This window comes from Oncorhynchus masou, chromosome 6, assembly GCF_036934945.1.
Source record: "Oncorhynchus masou masou isolate Uvic2021 chromosome 6, UVic_Omas_1.1, whole genome shotgun sequence".
NCBI lineage: Eukaryota > Metazoa > Chordata > Actinopteri > Salmoniformes > Salmonidae > Oncorhynchus > Oncorhynchus masou.
In genome coordinates, this window is record NC_088217.1 from 8,062,932 (window position 1) to 8,084,716 (window position 21,785).

The 21,785-nt window shown below is 44.0% G+C and overlaps 1 protein-coding gene across 1 annotated transcript; it reads left to right on the forward strand.

Moving 5' to 3' along the window:
* Positions 1-1,317: 1,317 nt before the first annotated feature.
* On the forward strand, positions 1,318-21,187 carry LOC135540982 (L-rhamnose-binding lectin CSL3-like). Its single transcript, XM_064967135.1, has 12 exons — positions 1,318-1,348; positions 1,620-1,655; positions 1,736-1,780; positions 1,932-2,067; positions 2,194-2,312; positions 3,516-3,560; positions 3,661-3,796; positions 3,874-3,972; positions 18,656-18,711; positions 18,853-18,988; positions 20,786-20,893; positions 21,096-21,187. Exons 1-11 carry the CDS (start codon positions 1,318-1,320, stop codon positions 20,889-20,891), a joined length of 945 nt encoding a protein of 314 aa, XP_064823207.1. The 3' UTR covers positions 20,892-20,893; positions 21,096-21,187.
* The last annotated feature ends 598 nt before the right edge of the window (positions 21,188-21,785 follow it).

The following is a 21,785-nucleotide window of genomic DNA, read 5'->3' on the forward strand; positions in this document are numbered from 1 at the left end:
CAGGAGCATCAAAGCTGTGACCTAGAGACTGAAAATCTGGAGATAGAAGTTTGTTACTCCAGTCCATCGGACGTTGAAATAGTCTCCTCTAGCCGGCCTCCTCCCAGTACCCAGCCCAAACTTAGTCACTGTTAAAAGCAGGGTACTGGGTTGATACCACCTGGTACTCTACCCTGTACCATAGAGACTGCTGCCATATATACATAGTCATTCAACACGGTTCACTTTAATAATGTTTACAATAGAGTACCTGTACTGGGGTTCTGTGGGCACCAAACTGCCTTCAAGCGCAGCGGTCTCCCTTCACAGGAGTGGCAACTGGGAACATATAAATGCACAAAATCACTAGGACCAGCCTTTCTGGTCCATGGCGGTGAAGCCTGATAAGTGCAACACCCAAAGGGCTGCAACGTTGACGGGCAAGGCACCTGTCCAGCAGCCCTGAGAATGGACAGTTTAGAGGAAGAGGACACACACTCAGCCACCAGAACAACTCATCGTAGGATCGGACCATAGAGAATGATAGTCACAGTATATCATCTTTATATGTGTCCCATTATGGAGTATGTGAGCGCAAGGGCAGCTCCATTCTAATCAAATAACAAATGTAATTACATTAGAGACAATAGAGGCAATATTCATTTTATTAAAGTAGTCCATTGTCTTCTACAATTTCTATGAGTTGGCAAACAAACTTAAAGGCTGCACACCATCACAGAGTGTGTTGTTTGAAAAGGTACTGTATGAAGCCAAAGTTGGCAATTTAATGCTACCTACAGTTATGCAGTGTTTGCTCAAGAGTATAATTAATTGGCTGATCCCTCCTGATAACCCGGATTGAATAATGGGGAGCGTTAGGCAGGATGCAACCTTTTGGAAGGTTCAGGTAAAAATATGTTATATTGAACAAATATGTCTCCCCGACATGGAGATTATTAAGGAAATACGTTGTCTCTATTCATGAAATGTATATCTGCAATGCTCAAAAGTTTTGCGACGGAAAGTGGCCCGTGTGATTCTTCCTTAACGAAGAAGCTCCACCTCGATGGTTACTTTGTTGGAAGCCCTCAGTGGCAATGTTCATGCCAACATGGATTTCATCCATCTAGAGTCCTCTATCTAACTCCATGAGACTGACTCAATAGCCAGGTTTTGACTGGCAAACACCGGCCCCTAATTGCAATGAGGTGCATCTGGAGACAAATAGATACACCTGGGTAAATTAAGACATGTCACATAACATAAATACCAGGTGTATTGGATCTTGTTATCATCAGTTGCATTTTCTCTGTTAGTACCACTCCTGTACCTGGCATCATGTGCATTTTGAGACTAACGGTGGTCACATGTGAGTATACAAAATCTGTATCTGAAGCAGATTATAATTTAAATATATGTTTGTATTTGTGAGTAAAAAGAAGTACATGTAATATGATTTGAGCGACATTCAGTTCCTTTTGGGCAAAAAAGTATTCAAAGCATGGAATATGAGACCAAATGCTGAACTTGACTATACACTTAGTATAACTGAAATGGTTGAGTATAGAGACCAATGCTGAGTTGTAGCTTCATGGTCCAAGTGCATATGTTGCTGAACTAGCTGTGTGATGTTGTTTCAGTGCTGGCTACAGCTTGCTGCACACTAACAGATGGAGGTACTGTATGTAATAATGATGATACTACTTAACCAAGCTAATGTGAGTGGTGTGTAATTCCTGTTTATTTGTCCTGGCAGCAATCAGCATCACGTGTGAAGGCTCTGATGCTTTACTGCAATGTGGTAAGCTAGTCCACACTGCTGAACAGTATACTCACCGACCACCTACGTTTATACTGTAGATTAGCGTCACTAGCCCACACTGTAGAGAGCCATACTTGGCTCTCCTTCGTGCCTCACTATTTTCATTTTCTCTCTTCTCCATCTCCCGCAGATGGAGGTAAGATCCATATCAAGCGTGCGAACTACGGTCGTCGTCAACACGATGTTTGTTCTATTGGGCGCCCTGATAACCAACTCACCGACACCAACTGCCTCAGCCAATCCTCCACCAGCAAGATGGCAGAAAGGTACTAGAACCTGTAACTCCTTGGCTGTAGTGTAAACAACCACCAGCAAGATGGCAGAAATGTGCTGGAACTTGTTGTGTTTACCTGTATAAACTCATGACCTCAACCTGTCTTTGAAACACACAGATGCGGTGGGAAGAGCGAGTGTATTGTCCCTGCATCCAATTTCGTTTTTGGAGACCCCTGTGTCGGGACTTATAAGTACCTGGTCGCCAAATACTCCTGTGTCCAACAGCAAGAAACAAGTCAGTCTCTGAATGTGTGCTAATAATATTTAGTGGTGGGCACCGATATCCATGTTTGGATTCGACGTAGTGTTGGGATATTGTTTAATTCTCCTACCCACTTTTAATCTTGTAAAAAAGTAAGCTCAGCTGATTGCTAGAAAAGGAATATAATGGGTTGGTTCCCCTATGGTACCAGCTTGTTAACTTTTGTTGCTCCAAGTGTAAACCACCCTCACCTGCTAACTAACCCTAGCAAGCTGTGGATATCCAACTTGTTTAGTTTGAGTAGCCTATAGTGAGGTCAGAGACCTGGCAGTGTGATTCCAAAGGAACTGGTAGTGGACTACAGGAAACGGAGGGCCGAGCCCCTCCCAGCCAGGAGGCTAAAAGGATTGGTATCAGCCCTCCGATCCTGAATTCTACACCATTGCGAGCTTTTTGACTGGCTGCATCACCACTAGGTATGGCATCTGACCACAAGGTGCTACAGAGGGTATAGCGTACGGCCCAGTACATCAGAGGATGTCGACACCACGTGTGTCGGCAGGCCCTACATTGTCAATGACTCGCGCCACCAAGTTATACTGGTCTCTGCTACTCCATAACATATGGTACGGATGCACCAAGTCTGGAACCAACAGGACCCTGAACGGCTTCTACTTCACCCAAGCCATAACTGCTGAATGACTATGACTATTTTTGACTTGTCTCATATGCTGCTGCTGTTACTAGTTATATTTACATATCTAGCTCAATTAGCCAGCAAGAACAGGGAAGGGAAGTGTCTCAAGCTTATTTGATGCTTATGCACTAAATCTGGTTTACCACTGCCTATGTTTCAGTGAACGGTAACTAGCTTGTTCAACTCACACATTTTTACAGGGTTTATAGCCAATCTGACAGATGGCACAAACTGCATAGAAATACAGATTAGTTGTAGCGGGTTGACTTTTTTTCACCAGTTTAGGTCTAGCCAGCCAGTGTGCTTAAAATATTAGAATTTTGAGAACTGCTCATACGGAAGTGGAACTACAAGGTAACGGTGGCAGATGACGAGCCTAACTTTTTGTACTTTAGTTCATGCTAACAAGTTTATAATGACTTATAAAAATGCACCTGGAATCAACATTCCCTGTTAGTGCCCATCCCTAACACTTCACCAGGCTAATGTATGTCTTAATTTGTCTGGCCAGTGGTGTAACTCCTGTGTTGTCTTTGCAGTAAGCAGCATCATATGTGAAGGCTCTGATTCTCAACTACTCTGTGGTAAGCTGGTCAACACTGACGTACAGTTTAATCATGTGGTGCCGTGTATATTAGTCACTAGCCCACACCAACACCCAGGTTTGTCCTTTCTCTTCCTCAGATCGAGGTGAGATCCGTATTCAGCGTGCCAACTATGGTCGTCGTCAACACGACGTGTGTTCCATTGGGCGCAAACATAAACAACTCAAAAACACCAACTGCCTCAGCCAATCCACCACCAGCACAATGGCAGAAAGGTAAATGCACACTGAAGGTTTCAGTACCTGTAGGAAGTCATTGGGTGTGGTGTTAACCTCTACCTGTTGACACACAGGTGTGATGGAGAGCGCCAGTGTATCGTCAAGGTATCCAACTCTGTGTTCGGTGACCCCTGTGTCGGAACCTATAAGTACTTGGATGTGGCTTACACGTGTGACTGAATGTGAGTTTTGTGCATGCACACATTACCGGGAACTAGAATTTGTGATTTACTTTTATTTAGCAAGGCAGTTATGAACAAATTCTTATTTTCAATGACGGCCTAGGAACAGTGGGTTGACTGCCTGTTCAGGGGCAGAATGAAATATTTGTACTTGTAACCTTTCTAACCACTAGACTACCATGCTGACGATTTTGTCTCGCAGGATATCTTCCTGGTGAACCTGAAGATGTACAAGGCTGCTGGGATATCTTCATCAGGTCTTGCTGTTTTCCTTCAACCTCTAAATCAACTTCAATGACCATTGTGCTGAAGCATTTCTTAAACAATTTCTGAACTGTGGTTTTTGGTCTGAATTAAACGAAGCGGCAGGAAGACGATACTAGTTGCCTCTTGTACATTAATAAATGTCACACCAATATTACTGAACATTTGTCCTTTATTCTCTTACAAGCTTTTCACCAGACTCATTTGTACCTGGGGCTAACGTGCCTTTGTCTTGATGTCTGTAATCTGTGCCCACGTTTAAGCAGTTGTAGACAAGTGAAATACTCATTGTGATCACTTTCCTGAACACCTCAGGTGGTTTGACCACCCAGATCATACCGATTTTAAATCAATTGTACCTCAGTCTCAACTCACTGACAGGTAGTACTTATGACACCAGCAGCCTTAATGGTTGTAATTTGTATGCATCACCAGCTAATCTGGTCACAAAGCAGGCTGGGGTAGATATTTCTATACAATGTGTAGACCCTACAAACCTTGATCGTTAAGTGGTTGGCTCATGAACCAAATGTTACCGTGATGTGTAAATTTAGCCAGAGACATTCATCTCGTAATAAACATATACTTGCAGGGAAGCTGCCCAACTTCCTCACATGAGTCATCTAACAGCCTCTTAGCCAGAGACACAAAGGGTCAACGGCACGTCGACAGATCTCCCACTGTCAAATGGGGACCTGACCGATACAGCCCTCCAAGAGCTGCCCCTCAAGCATCAGATTCCACCCTGAGAAGAAATACATTTAATTCCATTCCCTGCCCCATGCACCACCAATGAACAAGAAACACATCCAGGTCAATATAACAGCAAGGCCAACAATGTATGGAACCATGTCCATCTGAGCATTTGAATGAGTATGCATTTGTACCAACACCTGCATGGCATCAGCCTCAACTGTATCAACAAAGCCATTATCATTAAACTGTTTTATTTGGAATTAATTTGACATCTGTCATTCTATCCTTCGCCCAGCAACTCCACTCCCCCTTATCTCCATCTCCACATCCCAACTCTCAGCTTCCCTCAGCCCATCCCACCTGTCTCTGCTGGCCACACACTTTGGATTTCTACGCAGCATATATTTAAACTATGCTGTGATTAACATACCATTTCTGTTGAATAGACTCTACAGGTTGAGAAAAAGATATCTAGGGTCAATGTTTTGCATTTTCAACCATTCCTGAGAAGCTACTTGAGTGTAATACTAAAATGGTCAATTGATTCTGTATTCTCACAAATCTGCATTAGCTGAAAAGCACAAGTCTTGAATCAACTCATACACCCTGTACCATGGAATCGGTAAATCAAACATCTCTTCCCAACTATTTTGCAATCTAAGTGACTGGTCCTCAAATGAAACCGGTATGCTTTCCTATTCATGCTATTTTTAGTCATCAAGTTCTGATCATTTATATTGGGCAGACAGACCACTTCCCTAACTCCTCCTGCTGCCACCTGCCTCCATTTGTGGGGTAATGCTGTCAATTGACCCAATATGTAATATCGTACACTTATCATAATTAGGTTTTAGTCCAGTGAGTACAGAAAAGTTATCTTCATCTTCAATGAGACATTGCAGGGATCTTGCAAGCAGATTAAATATTAAACTTGAGTCATCAGCATGGGGTGGAAGGGTAGCCTAGTGGTTAGAGTGTTGGACTAGTAACCGAAAGGTTGCAAGTTCAAATCCCTGAGCTGACAAGGTAAAAATCTGTCATTCTGCCCCTGAACAGGCAGTTAACCCAAGGTTCCTAGGCCGTCATTGAAAATACACATTTGTTCTTAACTGACTTGCCTAGTAAAATAAAGGTAAAAATAAATACATGCACACCTTTGTTTTTAAGCCTTGGATTTCTAATCTTCAAATGGTGTTATTTGATAGGATTTCATAGCTAGCATTTGGATAGCCATAATGAATAGATATGGTGACAGCGGACACCCTTGTTTAACTCTTCTTGACAATTCAAAACTCTCTGAGAAGCAGCTGCTATTTATAATTTTACACCTGGGGTTGCTATACAGTACTTTTAACCATGTCTAAGAGAATCACCGAAATTGTAAACATCCAGGCATTTTATGAATACATTTGTATTCCGTAATTGCCTGTAGACCCTGCCACATATACGTCTCTTGTCTGGACCATTGAATTGCGACTCCATTTTGTCCCTATACTGACATTCCGCTTCTTTGATTGCCTTGCAGAGGGAATAACTATACTGTTTATATTCAGCTTTATTCCCGACCTCTTTCCATGGTTGAATGCGGTGGTTTGCGCTTTCAGTTTTGCGAGAATGCTGACTTCTATCCACAGTTTCTGGTTGGGGTAGGTTTTAATAGTCACAGTGGGTACAACCTCTCCAATGCACATCCTAATAAATTCACTCACAGAGTCGGCGTATAAAACGATTTTATTGTCTGAGGCTTCCTGGAGCATTTTCCAGTCCACGTGATCAAAACAATCTTGAAGCTTGGATTCTGATGGATCAGACCAGTGTTGAATGGTTTTAGTCACGGGTAGATCCTGCTTGAGTTTCTGTCTATAGGGCGGTTTGAGAAAAACCGAGTCTTGGTTGGAAAAACAGAGTCTTGGTTGGATTTGATAAATGCAGCCTGATGATATCTGGTTTCCTGGGGAGGGGGGGGGGGTTACACGGCTGTGACTATAATCAAAGAGAATTGTCTTCTGAGATAATGCGGTCGGCATTTGATTGTAAGGATTTCTAGGTCATAAACCCCCGCCATTCCACTTACCAGGGAGATGTTTTTTTCTGTCGGCACGACGCATTAAGAAACCCGATGGCTGTATCGACTCTGACAACATATCCCGAGTGAGCATTGTTTCCGTAAAACATAGAATGTTACAATGCCTGATGTCTCTCTGGAAGGAAACTTGTGCACTAATGTCGTCCACAAATTACTGCACATTTTCCAAAGGATTTGAAGCGAGGCGACCGTCTCTGTCTCCGTCATCTTTTGATCATTTAGCTTCCTCCTTTAAAATATAATTTGGAGAATCACAGATAACTTTGTTTTTAATAGAGAACATTAGATGATCTAGAAAAAAGTTACTCCATTTCGTTTTGTTTTTCCTCTAATTTATTTAGAATCTCTGTAGTTTTTTTTGTTGCTTCCTGTACGATTAGTGCATGTATTTCCCTTGTTAGTCCTGTGTCTTTAGCCAAAAGCTGCTTTTTTATTGTTGTTGAAAATTGAATTGAATGACCTCTGAAGGTACATTTAAAGTTATCCCAAACAATAAGGGGATTAGCTGAACTTATGTTGTACTGGAAAACTGTAATTATAAATGATTTTGTCTAAATTAAACATACATTGTCACCCAGTCATTTTTGATACCATTTCCAATATCCCCATCCACGTGGACATTCCTGTAAAGATTTATGTGAATGCCAATTAGATGATGATCCAAACGCATTCGGTCTCCTATTGTCCATTGGTTTGATATGGGATGAGCAGAGCAGTACCACAATGACAGTCCCACAGGACATATTAACAATGGCATAATATAAATAAAAAATGAACTATGTGGATCACGCCGCCATTTCCTGATATTCTGGTTCGCCTAATTTCAGTTTGACAAAAGTATAGTGTCGCATCATTGTACCATCTAAACTGCAGTGAAATACATTTTCAGACCAAAAACACTATTTTCAGCTGTTGGACACTGGTGTATTGAACAGCATTGAAATAGCACACTACTGATCTCCCACTTACACTTGATTTCAGTGTGGGACAGATCAATTTTGGTGCATTGCCAAAATATGTGGGACAGTGCCAGAGATACCTTTAGGAGAAGGGTTAACTCCATTGGCATCGAATAATGCCCATTTTGTATGTTGCCCATATGTTGTCAGTGCATTCTGGACTATTCTGGAACAAGGAGTGCTCTTCAAGGAGTAAATGGGAATCACTTGTTGCGCTAGCTCAAAAACCCAACTTTTGCATGAATTCCGTGAACATGTACAAAATTGCAACTGTAATCCGAGATATTTGATAATATCGAATTGCTCTGGAATAGTGACATTAGTGACATTAGCAGTCGGACGTCTTGTCGTGTCGTGTCCCTTGTATATATCGTATATATCGTTTTTTTATCGATTTTTTAAAAACATATTCTTTTTCGCATATCTTTTAAAACATTTTGCGAAACCTCAACATCTAAATACTCTCCTGCAACCCGCCTCACCCAATGTAGCGTGGATCTGCTTTTTTTTCTAAAGTATATATATTTACTTCGGATCCGGAACCCCTCAACTGAAGCTAGCCAGCTAACTACCAGCTATTAGTCAGCAAACCATTGCTAGCGGTCTTCAGCTAATCTTTAGCTCGGAAAGCTCAGGCCAGTTTGAACAACGCGACTCTAACCAGAGCATAACGGACCTTTTATTTGTATTTTTATTTTTATCCCCGGATTCCCACCGCAAACGGAACATTCTCATCTGGATCTTCACAACTAGCTAACTAGCTAACCGCAACCCCCGGATGATTAGTCCTGGCTAGCGTTTCCATCCACTGAGCTTGAAGCTAGCCCGGCCAGAGCTCCTGTGCTACCACCGAAGCATACTCCTGGGCTACATTATCAGGACCCACGACCGGTCTATCGATGTCACCGCATGAAGAGTCATAAACAGACTCAACCCCTTGCTATCTGCTTGCTTGCTAATTCGGCCTCCTAACTGCTAGCTTGCTCAGCCCCTGTCTGCTAACTGCTAGCTTGTTTAGCCCCGGCCTACTAACTGTTTGCTTGTTAGCACAGGCCTGCTAACTGTCTGAATCGCCGCGTCCCCAGCCAGCCCAATCACTCACTGGACCCATATTTACTTTCAATCTCGTTTCGATTTTGAATATGATTATACCTCCCGGTAACCTGCCTCACCCAATGTGATACGGAATGTTCTGTTATTTTTAATTTTTAGAACACATTCAAGAACCTCCAGAAGCTAACTAGCTACAAGCTATTTAGCCATGGTTAGCCACTGCTAGCAGCTTTACCTTCTGCACAGCCAGCCAGTTTTTATTTACCTGGATAATACTCGCCAGTCCAGCTTCCCTGCCCCATCCACCGCTGCCCCTGGACACTGATCACCTGACTACATAGCTGAGGCATGCTGGACTGTCCATTAATCACGGTAATCCATTCTGCTTGTTTATGTTTTATCCGTCGGCCCCAGCCGCACTCAGTCTCTGTGTGTAGTTAATCCGACCCTCCCTGCCTAGTCAACGCCATTTTACCTGCTGTTGTTGTGCTAGCTGATTAGCGGTTGTTGTCTCACCTACTGTTTTAGCTAGCTCTCCCAATTCAACACCTGTGATTACTGTATGCCTCCCTGTATGTCTCTCTCAAATATCAATATGCCTTGTATAGTGTTGTTCAGGTTAGTTATCATTGTTTAAGTTTACAATGGAGCCCCTAGTTCCACTCTTCATACCCCTGATACCCCCTTTGTCCCACCTCCCACACATGCGGTGACCTCACTCATTACAACCAGCATGTCCAGAGATGCAACATCTCGCATTATCACCCAGTGCCTCGGCTTACCTCCGCTATACCCGCACCCCACCATACCCTTGTCTGCGCATTATGCCCTGAATATATTCTACCATGCCCAGAAATCTGCTCCTTTTATTCTCTGTCCCCACCGCTCTAGGCGACCAGTCAAGATAGAACTGCCAAAGGGGGAGGAGTTGCAGTCTACTGCAGAGAGAGCCTGCAAAGTAATGTCATACGTTCCAGGTCCATACCCAAACAGTTCGAACTACAAATCTTAAAAATTACTCTCTCCAGAAATAAGTCTCTCACTGTTGCCACCTGCTACCGACCTCCCTCAGCTCCCAGCTGTGCCCTGGACACCATTTGTGAATTGATCGCCCCCCATCTAGCTTCAGAGTTTGTTCTGTTAGGTGACCTAAACTGGTTTATGCTTAACACCCCGGCAGTCCTACAATCTAAGCTTGATGCCATCGATCTCACACAAACCATCAAGGAACCCACCAGATACAACCCTAAATCTCTAAACAAGGGAACCCTCATAGACGTCATCCTGACCAACTGGCCCTCCAAATACACCTCCGCCGTCTTCAACCAGGATCTCAGTGATCACTGCCTCATTGCCTGTATCCGCTACGGAGCCGCAGTCAAATGACCACCCCTCATCACTGTCAAACGCTCCCTAAAACACTTCTGTGAGCAGGCCTTCCTAATCGACCTGGCCCAGGTATCCTGGTAGGACATTGACCTCATCCCATCAGTTGAGGAAGCCTGGTTATTCTTTAAAAGTAACTTCCTCACCATTTTAGATAAGCATGCTCCGTTCAAAAAATGCATAACTAAGAACAGATATAGCCCTTGGTTCACTCCAGACCTGACTGCCCTCGACCAGCACAAAAACATCCTGTGGCGGACTGCAATAGCATCGAATAGTCCCTGTGATATGCAACTGTTCAGGGAAGTCAGGAACCAATACACTCAGTCAGTCAGGAAAGCTAAGGCCAGCTTCTTCAGGCAGAAATTTGCATCCTGTAGCTCCAACTCCAAAAAGTTCTGGGACACTGTGAAGTCCATGGAGAACAAGAGCACCTCCTCCCAGCTGCCCACTGCACTGAGGCTAGGTAACACGGTCACCACCGATAAATCCATGATTATCGAAAACTTCAACAAGCATTTCTCAACGGCTGGCCATGCCTTCCGCCTGGCTACTCCAACCTCGGCCAACAGCTCCGCCCCCCTGCAGCTACTCGCCCAAGCCTCTCCAGGTTCTCCTTTACCCAAATCCAGATAGCAGATGTTCTGAAAGAGCTGCAAAACCTGGACCCGTACAAATCAGCTGGGCTTGACAATCTGGACCCACTATTTCTGAAACTATCCGCCGCCATTGTCGCAACCCCTATTACCAGCCTGTTCAACCTCTCTTTCATATCGTCTGAGATCCCCAAGGATTGGAAAGCTGCCGCAGTCATCCCCCTCTTCAAAGGGGGAGACACCCTGGACCCAAACTGTTACAGACCTATATCCATCCTGCCCTGCCTATCTAAGGTCTTCGAAAGCCAAGTCAACAAACAGGTCACTGACCATCTCGAATCACACCGTACCTTCTACGCTGTGCAATCTGGTTTCCGAGCCGGTCACGGGTGCACCTCAGCCATGCTCAAGGTACTAAACGATATCATAACGGCCATCAATAAAAGACAGTACTGTGCAGACGTCTTCATCGACCTTGCCAAGGCTTTCGACTCTGTTAATCACCATATTCTTATCGGCAGACTCAGTAGCCTTGGTTTTTCTGATGACTGCCTTGCCTGGTTCACCAACTACTTTGCAGACAGAGTGCAGTGTGTCAAATCGGAGGGCTTGCTGTCCGGTCCTCTGGCCGTCTCTGGGGGTGACACAGGGTTCAATTCTCGGGCCGACTCTTTTCTCTGTATATATCAATGATGTTGCTCTTGCTGCAGGCGATTCCCTGATCCACCTCTACGCAGACGACACCATTCTATATACTTCCGGCCCGTCCTAGGACACTGTGCTATCTAACCTCCAAACAAGTTTCAATGCCATACAACACTCCTTCCGTAGCCTCGAACTGCTCTTAGACGCTAGTAAAACCAAATCTATGCTTTTCAACCGTTCGCTGCCTGCACCTGCACGCCTGACTAGTATCACCACCCTGGATGGTTCAGACCTTGAATATGTGTACATCGATAAGTACCTAGGTGTCTGGCTAGACTGTAAACTCTCCTTCCAGACTCATATCAAACATCTCCAATCGAAAATCAAATCCAGAATCGGCTTTCTATTCCGCAACAAAGCCTCTTTCACTAACGCCGCCAAACTTACCCTAGTAAAACTGACTATCCTACCGATCCTCGACTTCGGCGACGTCATCTACAAAATAGCTTCCAACACTCTACTCAGCAAACTGGATGCAGTTTATCACAGTGTCATCCGTTTTGTCACTAAAGCACCTTATACCACCCACCACTGCGACTTGTATGCTCTAGTCGGCTGGCCCTCGCTACATATTCGTCGCCAGACCCACTGGTTCCAGGTCATCTACAAGTCCATGCTAGGTAAAGCTCCGCCTTATCTCAGTACACTGGTCACGATGGCAACACCCACCCGTAGCACGCGCTCCAGCAGGTGTATCTCACTGATCATCCCTAAAGCCAACACCTCATTTGGCCGCCTATCGTTCCAGTTTTCTGCTCCATGTGACTGGAACTAATTGCAGAAATCACTGAAGTTGGAGACTTTTATCTCCCTCACCAACTTCAAACATCTGATATCTGAGCAGTTAACCGATCGCTGCAACTGTACATAGTCTTATCGGTAAATAGCCCACCCAATTTTACCTACCTCATCTCCATACTGTTTTTATTTATTTACTTTTCTGCTCTTTTGCACATCAATATCTCTACCTGTACATGACCATCTGATCATTTATCACTCCAGTGTTAATCTGCAAAATTGTAATTATTTGCCTACCTCCTCATGCCTTTTGCACACAATGTATATAGACTCCCTTTTTTTCTACTGTGTTATTGACTTGTTTATTGTTTACTCAATTTGTAACTCTGTGTTGTCTGTTCACACTGCTATGCTTTATCTTGGCCAGGTCGCAGTTGCAAATGAGAACTTGTTCTCAACAAGCCTACCTGGTTAAATAAAGGTGAAATAAAATAAAATAGAAAATGATCTACTTTTGAGGAAAATAGGCAGGTTTCTCGACTTTGAGAAGGCATTGCGTGATGATTAGCTTAGCAACCGTGTGACGCTTTATGACAACGTGAATGTGATTCTTCAAAAGTTTGTGGGGCGTTATACGTTTCTCCATTCATTGGCCAATGGGAGTTTATCTCCTGCTGTTCTCTAAAAATCAAAAGCAGCCTTAGCAGGTTTTTCACAATACAGTGGGGCAAAAAAGTATTTAGTCAGCCACAAATTGTGCAAGTTCTCCCACTTAAAAAGATGAGAGAGTGGAAAATAGGTATTTGGTAACCTACAAACAAGCAAGATTTTTTGATCTCACAGACCTGTAACTTCTTCTTTAAGAGGCTCCTCTGTCCTCCACTCGTTACCTGTATTAATGGCACCTGTTTGAACTTGTTATCAGTATAAAAGACACCTGTCCACAACCTCAAACAGTCACACTCCAAACTCCAAACTCCACCATCTGGGGCTCCACGCAAGATCTCACCCTGTGGGGTCAAAATGATCACAAGAACGGTGAGCAAAAATCCCAGAACCACACGGGGGACCTAGTGAATGACCTGCAGAGAGCTGGGACCAAAGTAACAAAGCCTACCATCAGTAACACACTATGCCGACAGGGACTCAAATCATGCAGTGCCAGACGTGTCAACCTGCTTAAGCCAGTAGATGTCCAGGCCCGTCTGAAGTTCGCTAGAGAGCATTTGGATGATCCAGAAGAAGATTGGGAGAATGTCATATGGTCAGATGAAACCAAAATATAACTTTTTGGTAAAAACTCAACTCGTCATGTTTGGAGGACAAAGAATGCTGAGTTGCATCCAAAGAACACCATACCTACTGTGAAGCATGGGGGTGGAAACATCATGCTTTGCGGCTGTTTTTCTGCAAAGGGACCAGGACGACTGATCCGTGTAAAGGAAAGAATGAATGGGGCCATGTATCGTGAGATTTTGAGTGAAAACCTCCTTCCATCAGCAAGGGCATTGAAGATGAAACGTGGCTGGGTCTTTCAGTATGACAATGATCCCAAACACATCGCCCGGGCAACGAAGGAGTGGCTTCGTAAAGAAGCATTTCAAGGTCCTGGAGTGGCCTAGCCTATCTCCAGATGTCAGCCCCATAGTACATCTTTGGAGGGAGTTGAAAGTCTGTGTTGCCCAGCAACAGCCCCAAAACATCACTGCTCTCGAGGAGATCTGCATGGAGGAATGGGCCAAAATACCAGCAACAGTGTGTGAAAACCTTGTGAAGACTTACAGAAAACGTTTGACTTCTGTCATTGCCAACAAAGGGTTTATAACAAAGTATTGAGATAAACTTTTGTTATTTACCAAATAGTTATTTTCCACCATAATTTGCAAATAAATTCATAAAAATCCTACAATGTGATTTTCTGGATTTTTTTTCTAATTGTGTCTGTCATAGTTGACGTGTACCTATGATGAAAATTACAGGCCTCTCTCATATTTTTAAGTGGGAAACTTGCACAATTGGTGGCTGACTGAATACTTTTTTGCCTCACTGTATATCACCAACATGTATCCTGCTTCACAAGAGGATCCAGCCTGCTTTACCATGCACAATCAAAACATCCGTGATAAGTAGGCTTGTGGTTAGAGTGTTGGACTAGTAACCAAAAGGTTGCAAGTTCGAATCCCTGAGCTGACAAGGTTCAAATCTGTCTTTCTGCCCCTGAACAGGCAGTTAACCCATTGTTCCGAGGCTGTGATTGAAAATCTGAATTTGTTCTTAACTGACTTGCCAAGTAAAATAAAGGTACATTTTTTTATTGTTTTTAACTTGACCCAAGTCACCAGTTGAATGGCGTTTCCTCCAACACATTGATACATCTGGCTTCCAGGTTAAGCTGGCGGGAGTGAAATCAGCGCGGTTAGGCGGGTCTACTGCAATACTATACAATACAATATTACCATCATTATGATGCCATGGCTCTAGACACTATACATTGAGACAGAAATTCAGTATAACCAGGCGTTGCGTCACCTTGAAATTGACATTTTTATTCAGAGAATTGCAGGGGAAGAGTACACAACCTTTTCATTGTGCAGCTTCGTTGCCCTGTGCGCTTGTTCGTTGAGCTGTAGATCCACTCGGGTGTCCCCAAAAGTTTTCAAAAGCACCATTGTTTGTAAGTGCCCAGCCGTACGTTGGTGTCTCGTTGCTGCCTTGGTTAGACAACTCAGGTTTGCAAAGCCAGTATGGCTCCAAACACCAAATCGATCACTTGCAAATAATAGGCATTCCAAGCAGTACAGTTTGCAGTGCTTCTCGGACCCTGTCTTTGTAGCGTCGGCTTTGTAGCGTCGGCGTCTACATCTCCTGACAATGTCTAACTTTTCTTGAAAAGTTTGTATTGAGAATTGCGTTGTAATTATATCCTCGACCAAATCGATATCTTCTCCTTCCGCCATTGTGGGTTGAAAAAACAGCTTAGTAGTACGCAAATTAATTTGTTTATCAATTTCAGTTTCCTAGTTCTGAGACCTGCCCATATAGGACCTGCCTATCAATAATGGTAATCCAATCAATAGACGTGCAGACACTACGCCTGCTAGCTGGCTCCTGTGTAACACTGGAGCCAGCCAGCAGGGGTACAATAGCCAACTCTAAAGCTGATTGGTTGACACTAAATTTTAATTTCCATTCACTTTAAGCTACAAGTGCCCGCACAGTTGATTCTGAAGGCCTGAGGGCAGATTTTAGACCCATGGCAACAAATGATGGCTGAATATGATTGGATAAAATATCTAACATAAAGACCAGCCCTCCAAATCTCAACCTGGGGCTGGAAGCAGTGCAACCAAGAGGAACGCTATGAAATGAAGAGTGCAACTCTTACTCTGGGGAATAATTTAATACATATTTGTGGGAAAATATATTTAAAAAATATATATATTGTGATGATGTTTAGGCCAGCAGAGTAGGCCTTGCTGGCCCTGAAGGCCCATCTCTGGTGTGTTGGCAGCAGCCACTCAATGTTAGTGGTGGCTGTTTAACAGTCTGATGGCCTTGAGATAGAAGCTGTTTTTCAGTCTCTCGGTCCCAGCTTTGATGCACCTGTACTGACCTCGCCTTCTGGATGATAGCGGGGTGAACATGCAGTGGCTCGGGTGGTTGTTGTCCTAGATGATCTTCATGGCCTTCCTGTGACATCGGGTGGTGTAGGTGTCCTGGAGTGCAGGTAGTTTGCCCCCGGTGATGCGTTGTGCAGACCTCACTACCCTCTGGAGAGGGTTGTGGGCGGAGCAGTTGCCGTACCAGGTGGTGATACAGCCTGACAGGATGCTCTCGATTGTGCATCTGTAGAAGTTTGTGAGTGCTTTTGGTGACAAGCCAAATTTCTTTAGCCTCCTGAGGTTGAAGAGGCGCTGCTGCGCCTTCTTCACGATGCTGTCTGTGTGGGTGGACCAATTCAGTTTGTCTGTGATGTGTACGCCGAGGAACTTAAAACTTACTACCCTCTCCACTACTGTTCCATCGATGTGGATAAGGGGATGTTCCCTCTGCTGTTTCCTGAAGTCCACAATCATCTCCTTAGTTTTGTTGACGTTGAGTGTGAGGTTATTTTCCTGACACCACAATCCGATGGCCCTCACCTCCTCCCTGTAGGCCGTCTCGTCGTTGTTGGTAATCAAGCCTACCACTGTTGTGTTGTCCGCAAACTTGATGAATAGACAACAGGTGGAAATTATAGGCAATTAGCAAGACACCCCCAATAAAGGGGTGGTTCTGCAGGTGGTGACCACAGACCACTTCTCAGGTCCTATGCTTCCTGGATGATGTTTTGGTCACTTTTGAATGCTGGCGTTGCTTTTACTCTGTGTGCTCTGGACAGCTAGCGAGCCGCGGAGAGCAGGCTAGCAGATGGGCATTCAGGGGACGTCGCGACGGGGGAGCCAGTTGAAACCCCTTCGGGCAGATTACGTCAGTTGTCCAGTCGTGATGGATCGGCAGGGCTCCATACGCAGACAGGCGAGAGATTTCCTGGCTAAAGGTAGCTGATGACCACTAGCAGTGGCAAGCTGACAACTAGCTAGTAGCTAGTTAGCTGGCTAGCTTCTGTTGGGGGTTCCGGATCAAATGTAAAGAAAAGAGCAGAATCATAACACATCACCAAGCTTGGGCAATTGGTCTCAACCCCGCCCTTTGCAGCTGGGCAGACGGGCCGACCACGGGTGTGAAGGTAGGCAACAACACCTTCGCCACACTGATCCTCAAGACTGTGGAACAACAAGGGTGTGTGCATATAAATGCACAAAATCACAAGGACCAGCCTTTCCGGTCCATGGCGTTGAAGCCTGATAAGTGCAACACCCAAAGCGCTGCAACGTTGACGGGCAAGGCACCTGTCCAGCAGCCCTGAGAATGGACAGTTTAGAGGAAGAGGACACACACTCAGCCACCAGAACAACACATCGTAGGGATCGGACCATAGAGAATGATAGTCACAGTATATCATCTTTATATGTGTCCCATTATGGATTATGTGAGCGCAAGGGCAGCTCCATTCTAATCAAATAACAAATGTAATTACATTAGAGACAATAGAGGCAATATTCATTTTATTAAAGTAGTCCATTGTCTTCTATAATTTCTATGAGTTGGCAAACAAACTTAAAGGCTGCACACCATCACAGAGTGTGTTGTTTGAAAAGGTACTGTATGAAGCCAAAGTTGGCAATTTAATGCTACCTACAGTTATGCAGTGTTTGCTCAAGAGTATAATTAATTGGCTGATCCCTCCTGATAACCCGGATTGAATAATGGGGAGCGTTAGGCAGGATGCAACCTTTTGGAAGGTTCAGGTAAAAATATGTTATATTGAACAAATGTCTCCCCGACATGGAGATTATTAAGGAAATACGTTGTCTCTATTCATGAAATGTATATCTGCAATGCTCAAAAGTTTTGCAACGGAAAGTGGCCCGTGTGATTCTTCCTTAACGAAGAAGCTCCACCTCGATGGTTACTTTGTTGGAAGCCCTCAGTGGCAATGTTCATGCCAACATGGATTTCATCCATCTAGAGTCCTCTATCTAACTCCATGAGACTGACTCAATAGCCAGGTTTTGACTGGCAAACACCGGCCCCTAATTGCAATGAGGTGCATCTGGAGACAAATAGATACACCTGGGTAAATTAAGACATGTCACACAACATAAATACCAGGTGTATTGGATCTTGTTATCAACAGTTGCATTTTCTCTGTTAGTACCACTCCTCTACCTGACATCATGCGCATTTTGAGACTGACGGTGGTCACATGTGAGTATACAAAATCTGAAGCAGATTATAATTTAAATATATGTTTGTATTTGTGAGTAAAAAGAAGTACATGTAATATGATTTGGGCGACATTCAGTTCCTTTTGGGCAAAAAAGTATTCAAAGCATGGAATATGAGACCAAATGCTGAACTTGACTATACACTTAGTATAACTGAAATGGTTGAGTATAGAGACCAATGCTGAGTTGTAGCTTCATGGTCCAAGTGCATATGATGTTGAATGTTGCTGAACTAGCTGTGTGATGTTGTTTCAGTGCTGGCTACAGCTTGCTGCACACTAACAGATGGAGGTACTGTATGTAATAATGATGATACTACTTAACCAAGCTAATGTGAGTGGTGTGTAATTCCTGTTTATTTGTCCTGGCAGCAATCAGCATCACGTGTGAAGGCTCTGATGCTTTACTGCAATGTGGTAAGCTAGTCCACACTGCTGAACAGTATACTCACCGACCACCTACATTTATACTGTAGATTAGCGTCACTAGCCCACACCATAGTCATACTTGGCTCTCCTTCGTGCCTCACTGTTTTCATTTTCTCTCTTCTCCCTCAGATGGAGGTAAGATCCATATCAAGCGTGCGAACTACGGTCGTCGTCAACACGATGTTTGTTCTATTGGGCGCCCTGATAACCAACTCACCGACACCAACTGCCTCAGCCAATCCTCCACCAGCAAGATGGCAGAAAGGTACTAGAACCTGTAACTCCTTGGCTGTAGTGTAAACAACCACCAGCAAGATGGCAGAAATGTGCTGGAACTTGTTGTGTTTACCTGTATGAACTCATGACCTCAACCTGTCTTTGAAACACACAGATGCGGTGGGAAGAGCGAGTGTATTGTCCCTGCATCCAATTTCGTTTTTGGAGACCCCTGTGTCGGGACTTATAAGTACCTGGTCGCCAAATACTCCTGTGTCCAACAGCAAGAAACAAGTCAGTCTCTGAATGTGTGCTAATAATATTTAGTGGTGGGCATGTTTGGATTCGACGTAGTGTTGGGATATTGTTTAATTCTCCTACCCACTTTTAATCTTGTAAAAAAGTAAGCTCAGCTGATTGCTAGAAAAGGAATATAATGGGTTGGTTCCCCTATGGTACCAGCTTGTTAACTTTTGTTTCTCCAAGTGTAAACCACCCTCACCTGCTAACTAACCCTAGCAAGCTGTGGATATGCAACTTGTTTAGTTTGAGTGGACTATAGGGAGGTCGGAGACCTGGCAGTGTGATTCCAAAGGAACTGGTAGTGGACTACAGGAAACGGAGGGCCGAGCCCCTCCCAGCCAGGAGGCTAAAAGGATTGGTATCAGCCCTCCGATACTGAATTCTACACCATTGAGAGCTTTTTGACTGGCTGCATCATCACTAGGTATGGCATCTGACCACAAGGTGCTACAGAGGGTATAGCGTACGGCCCAGTACATCAGAGGATGTCGACACCACGTGTGTCGGCAGGCCCTACATTGTCAATGACTCGCGCCACCAAGTTATACTGGTGTCTGCTACTCCATAACATATGGTACGGATGCACCAAGTCTGGAACCAACAGGACCCTGAACGGCTTCTACTTCCCCCAAGCCATAACTGCTGAATGACTATGACTATTTTTGACTTGTCTCATATGCTGCTGCTGTTACTAGTTATATTTACATATCTAGCTCAATTAGCCAGCAAGAACAGGGAAGGGAAGTGTCTCAAGCTTATTTGATGCTTATGCACTAAATCTGGTTTACCACTGCCTATGTTTCAGTGAACGGTAACTAGCTTGTTCAACTCACACATTTTTACAGGGTTTATAGCCAATCTGACAGATGGCACAAACTGCATAGAAATACAGATTAGTTGTAGCGGGTTGACTTTTTTTTCACCAGTTTAGGTCTAGCCAGCCAGTGTGCTTAAAATATTAGAATTTCGAGAACTGCTCATACGGAAGTGGAACTACAAGGTAACGGTGGCAGATGACGAGCCTAACTTTTTGTACTTTAGTTCATGCTAACAAGTTTATAATGACTTATAAAAATGCACCTGGAATCAACATTCCCTGTTAGTGCCCATCCCTAACACTTCACCAGGCTAATGTATGTCTTAATTTGTCTGGCCAGTGGTGTAACTCCTGTGTTGTCTTTGCAGTAAGCAGCATCATATGTGAAGGCTCTGATTCTCAACTACTATGTGGTAAGCTGGTCAACACTGCCGTACAGTTTAATCATGTGGTGCCGTGTATATTAGTCACTAGCCCACACCAACACCCAGGTTTGTCCTTTCTCTTCCTCAGATCGAGGTGAGATCCGTATTCAGCGTGCCAATTATGGTCGTCGTCAACACAACGTGTGTTCCATTGGGCGCAAACATAAACAACTCAAAAACACCAACTGCCTCAGCCAATCCACCACCAGCACAATGGCAGAAAGGTAAATGCACACTGAAGGTTTCAGTACCTGTAGGAAGTCATTGGCTGTGGTGTTAACCTCTACCTGTTGACACACAGGTGTGATGGAGAGCGCCAGTGTATCGTCAAGGTATCCAACTCTGTGTTCGGTGACCCCTGTGTCGGAACCTATAAGTACTTGGATGTGGCTTACACGTGTGACTGAATGTGAGTTTTGTGCATGCACACATTACTGGGAACTAGAATTTGTGATTTACTTTTATTTAGCAAGGCAGTTATGAACAAATTCTTATTTTCAATGACGGCCTAGGAACAGTGGGTTGACTGCCTGTTCAGGGGCAGAATGAAATATTTGTACTTGTAACCTTTCTAACCACTAGACTACCATGCTGACGATTTTGTTTCGCAGGATATCTTCCTGGTGAACCTGAAGATGTACAAGGCTGCTGGGATATCTTCATCAGGTCTTGCTGTTTTCCTTCAACCTCTAAATCAACTTCAATGACCATTGTGCTGAAGCATTTCTTAAACAATTTCTGAACTGTGGTTGTTGGTCTGAATTAAACGAAGTGGCAGGAAGACGATACTAGTTGCCTCTTGTACATTAATAAATGTCACACCAATATTACTGAACATTTGTCCCTTATTCTCTTACAAGCTTTTCACCAGACTCATTTGTACCTGGGGCTAACGTGCCTTTGTCTTGATGTCTGTAATTTGTGCCCACGTTTAAGCAGTTGTAGACAAGTGAAATACTCATTGTGATCACTTTCCTGAACACCTCAGGTGGTTTGACCATCCAGATCATACCATTTTTAAATCAATTGTACCTCAGTCTCAACTCACTGACAGGTAGTACTTATGACACCAGCAGCCTTAATGGTTGTAATTTGTATGCATCACCAGCTAATCTGGTCACAAAGCAGGCTGGGGTAGATATTTCTATACAATGTGTAGACCCTACAAACCTTGATCGTTAAGTGGTTGGCTCATGAACCAAATGTTACCGTGATGTGTAAATTTAGCCAGAGACATTCATCTCGTAATAAACATATACTTGCAGGGAAGCTGCCCAACTTCATCACATGAGTCATCTAAC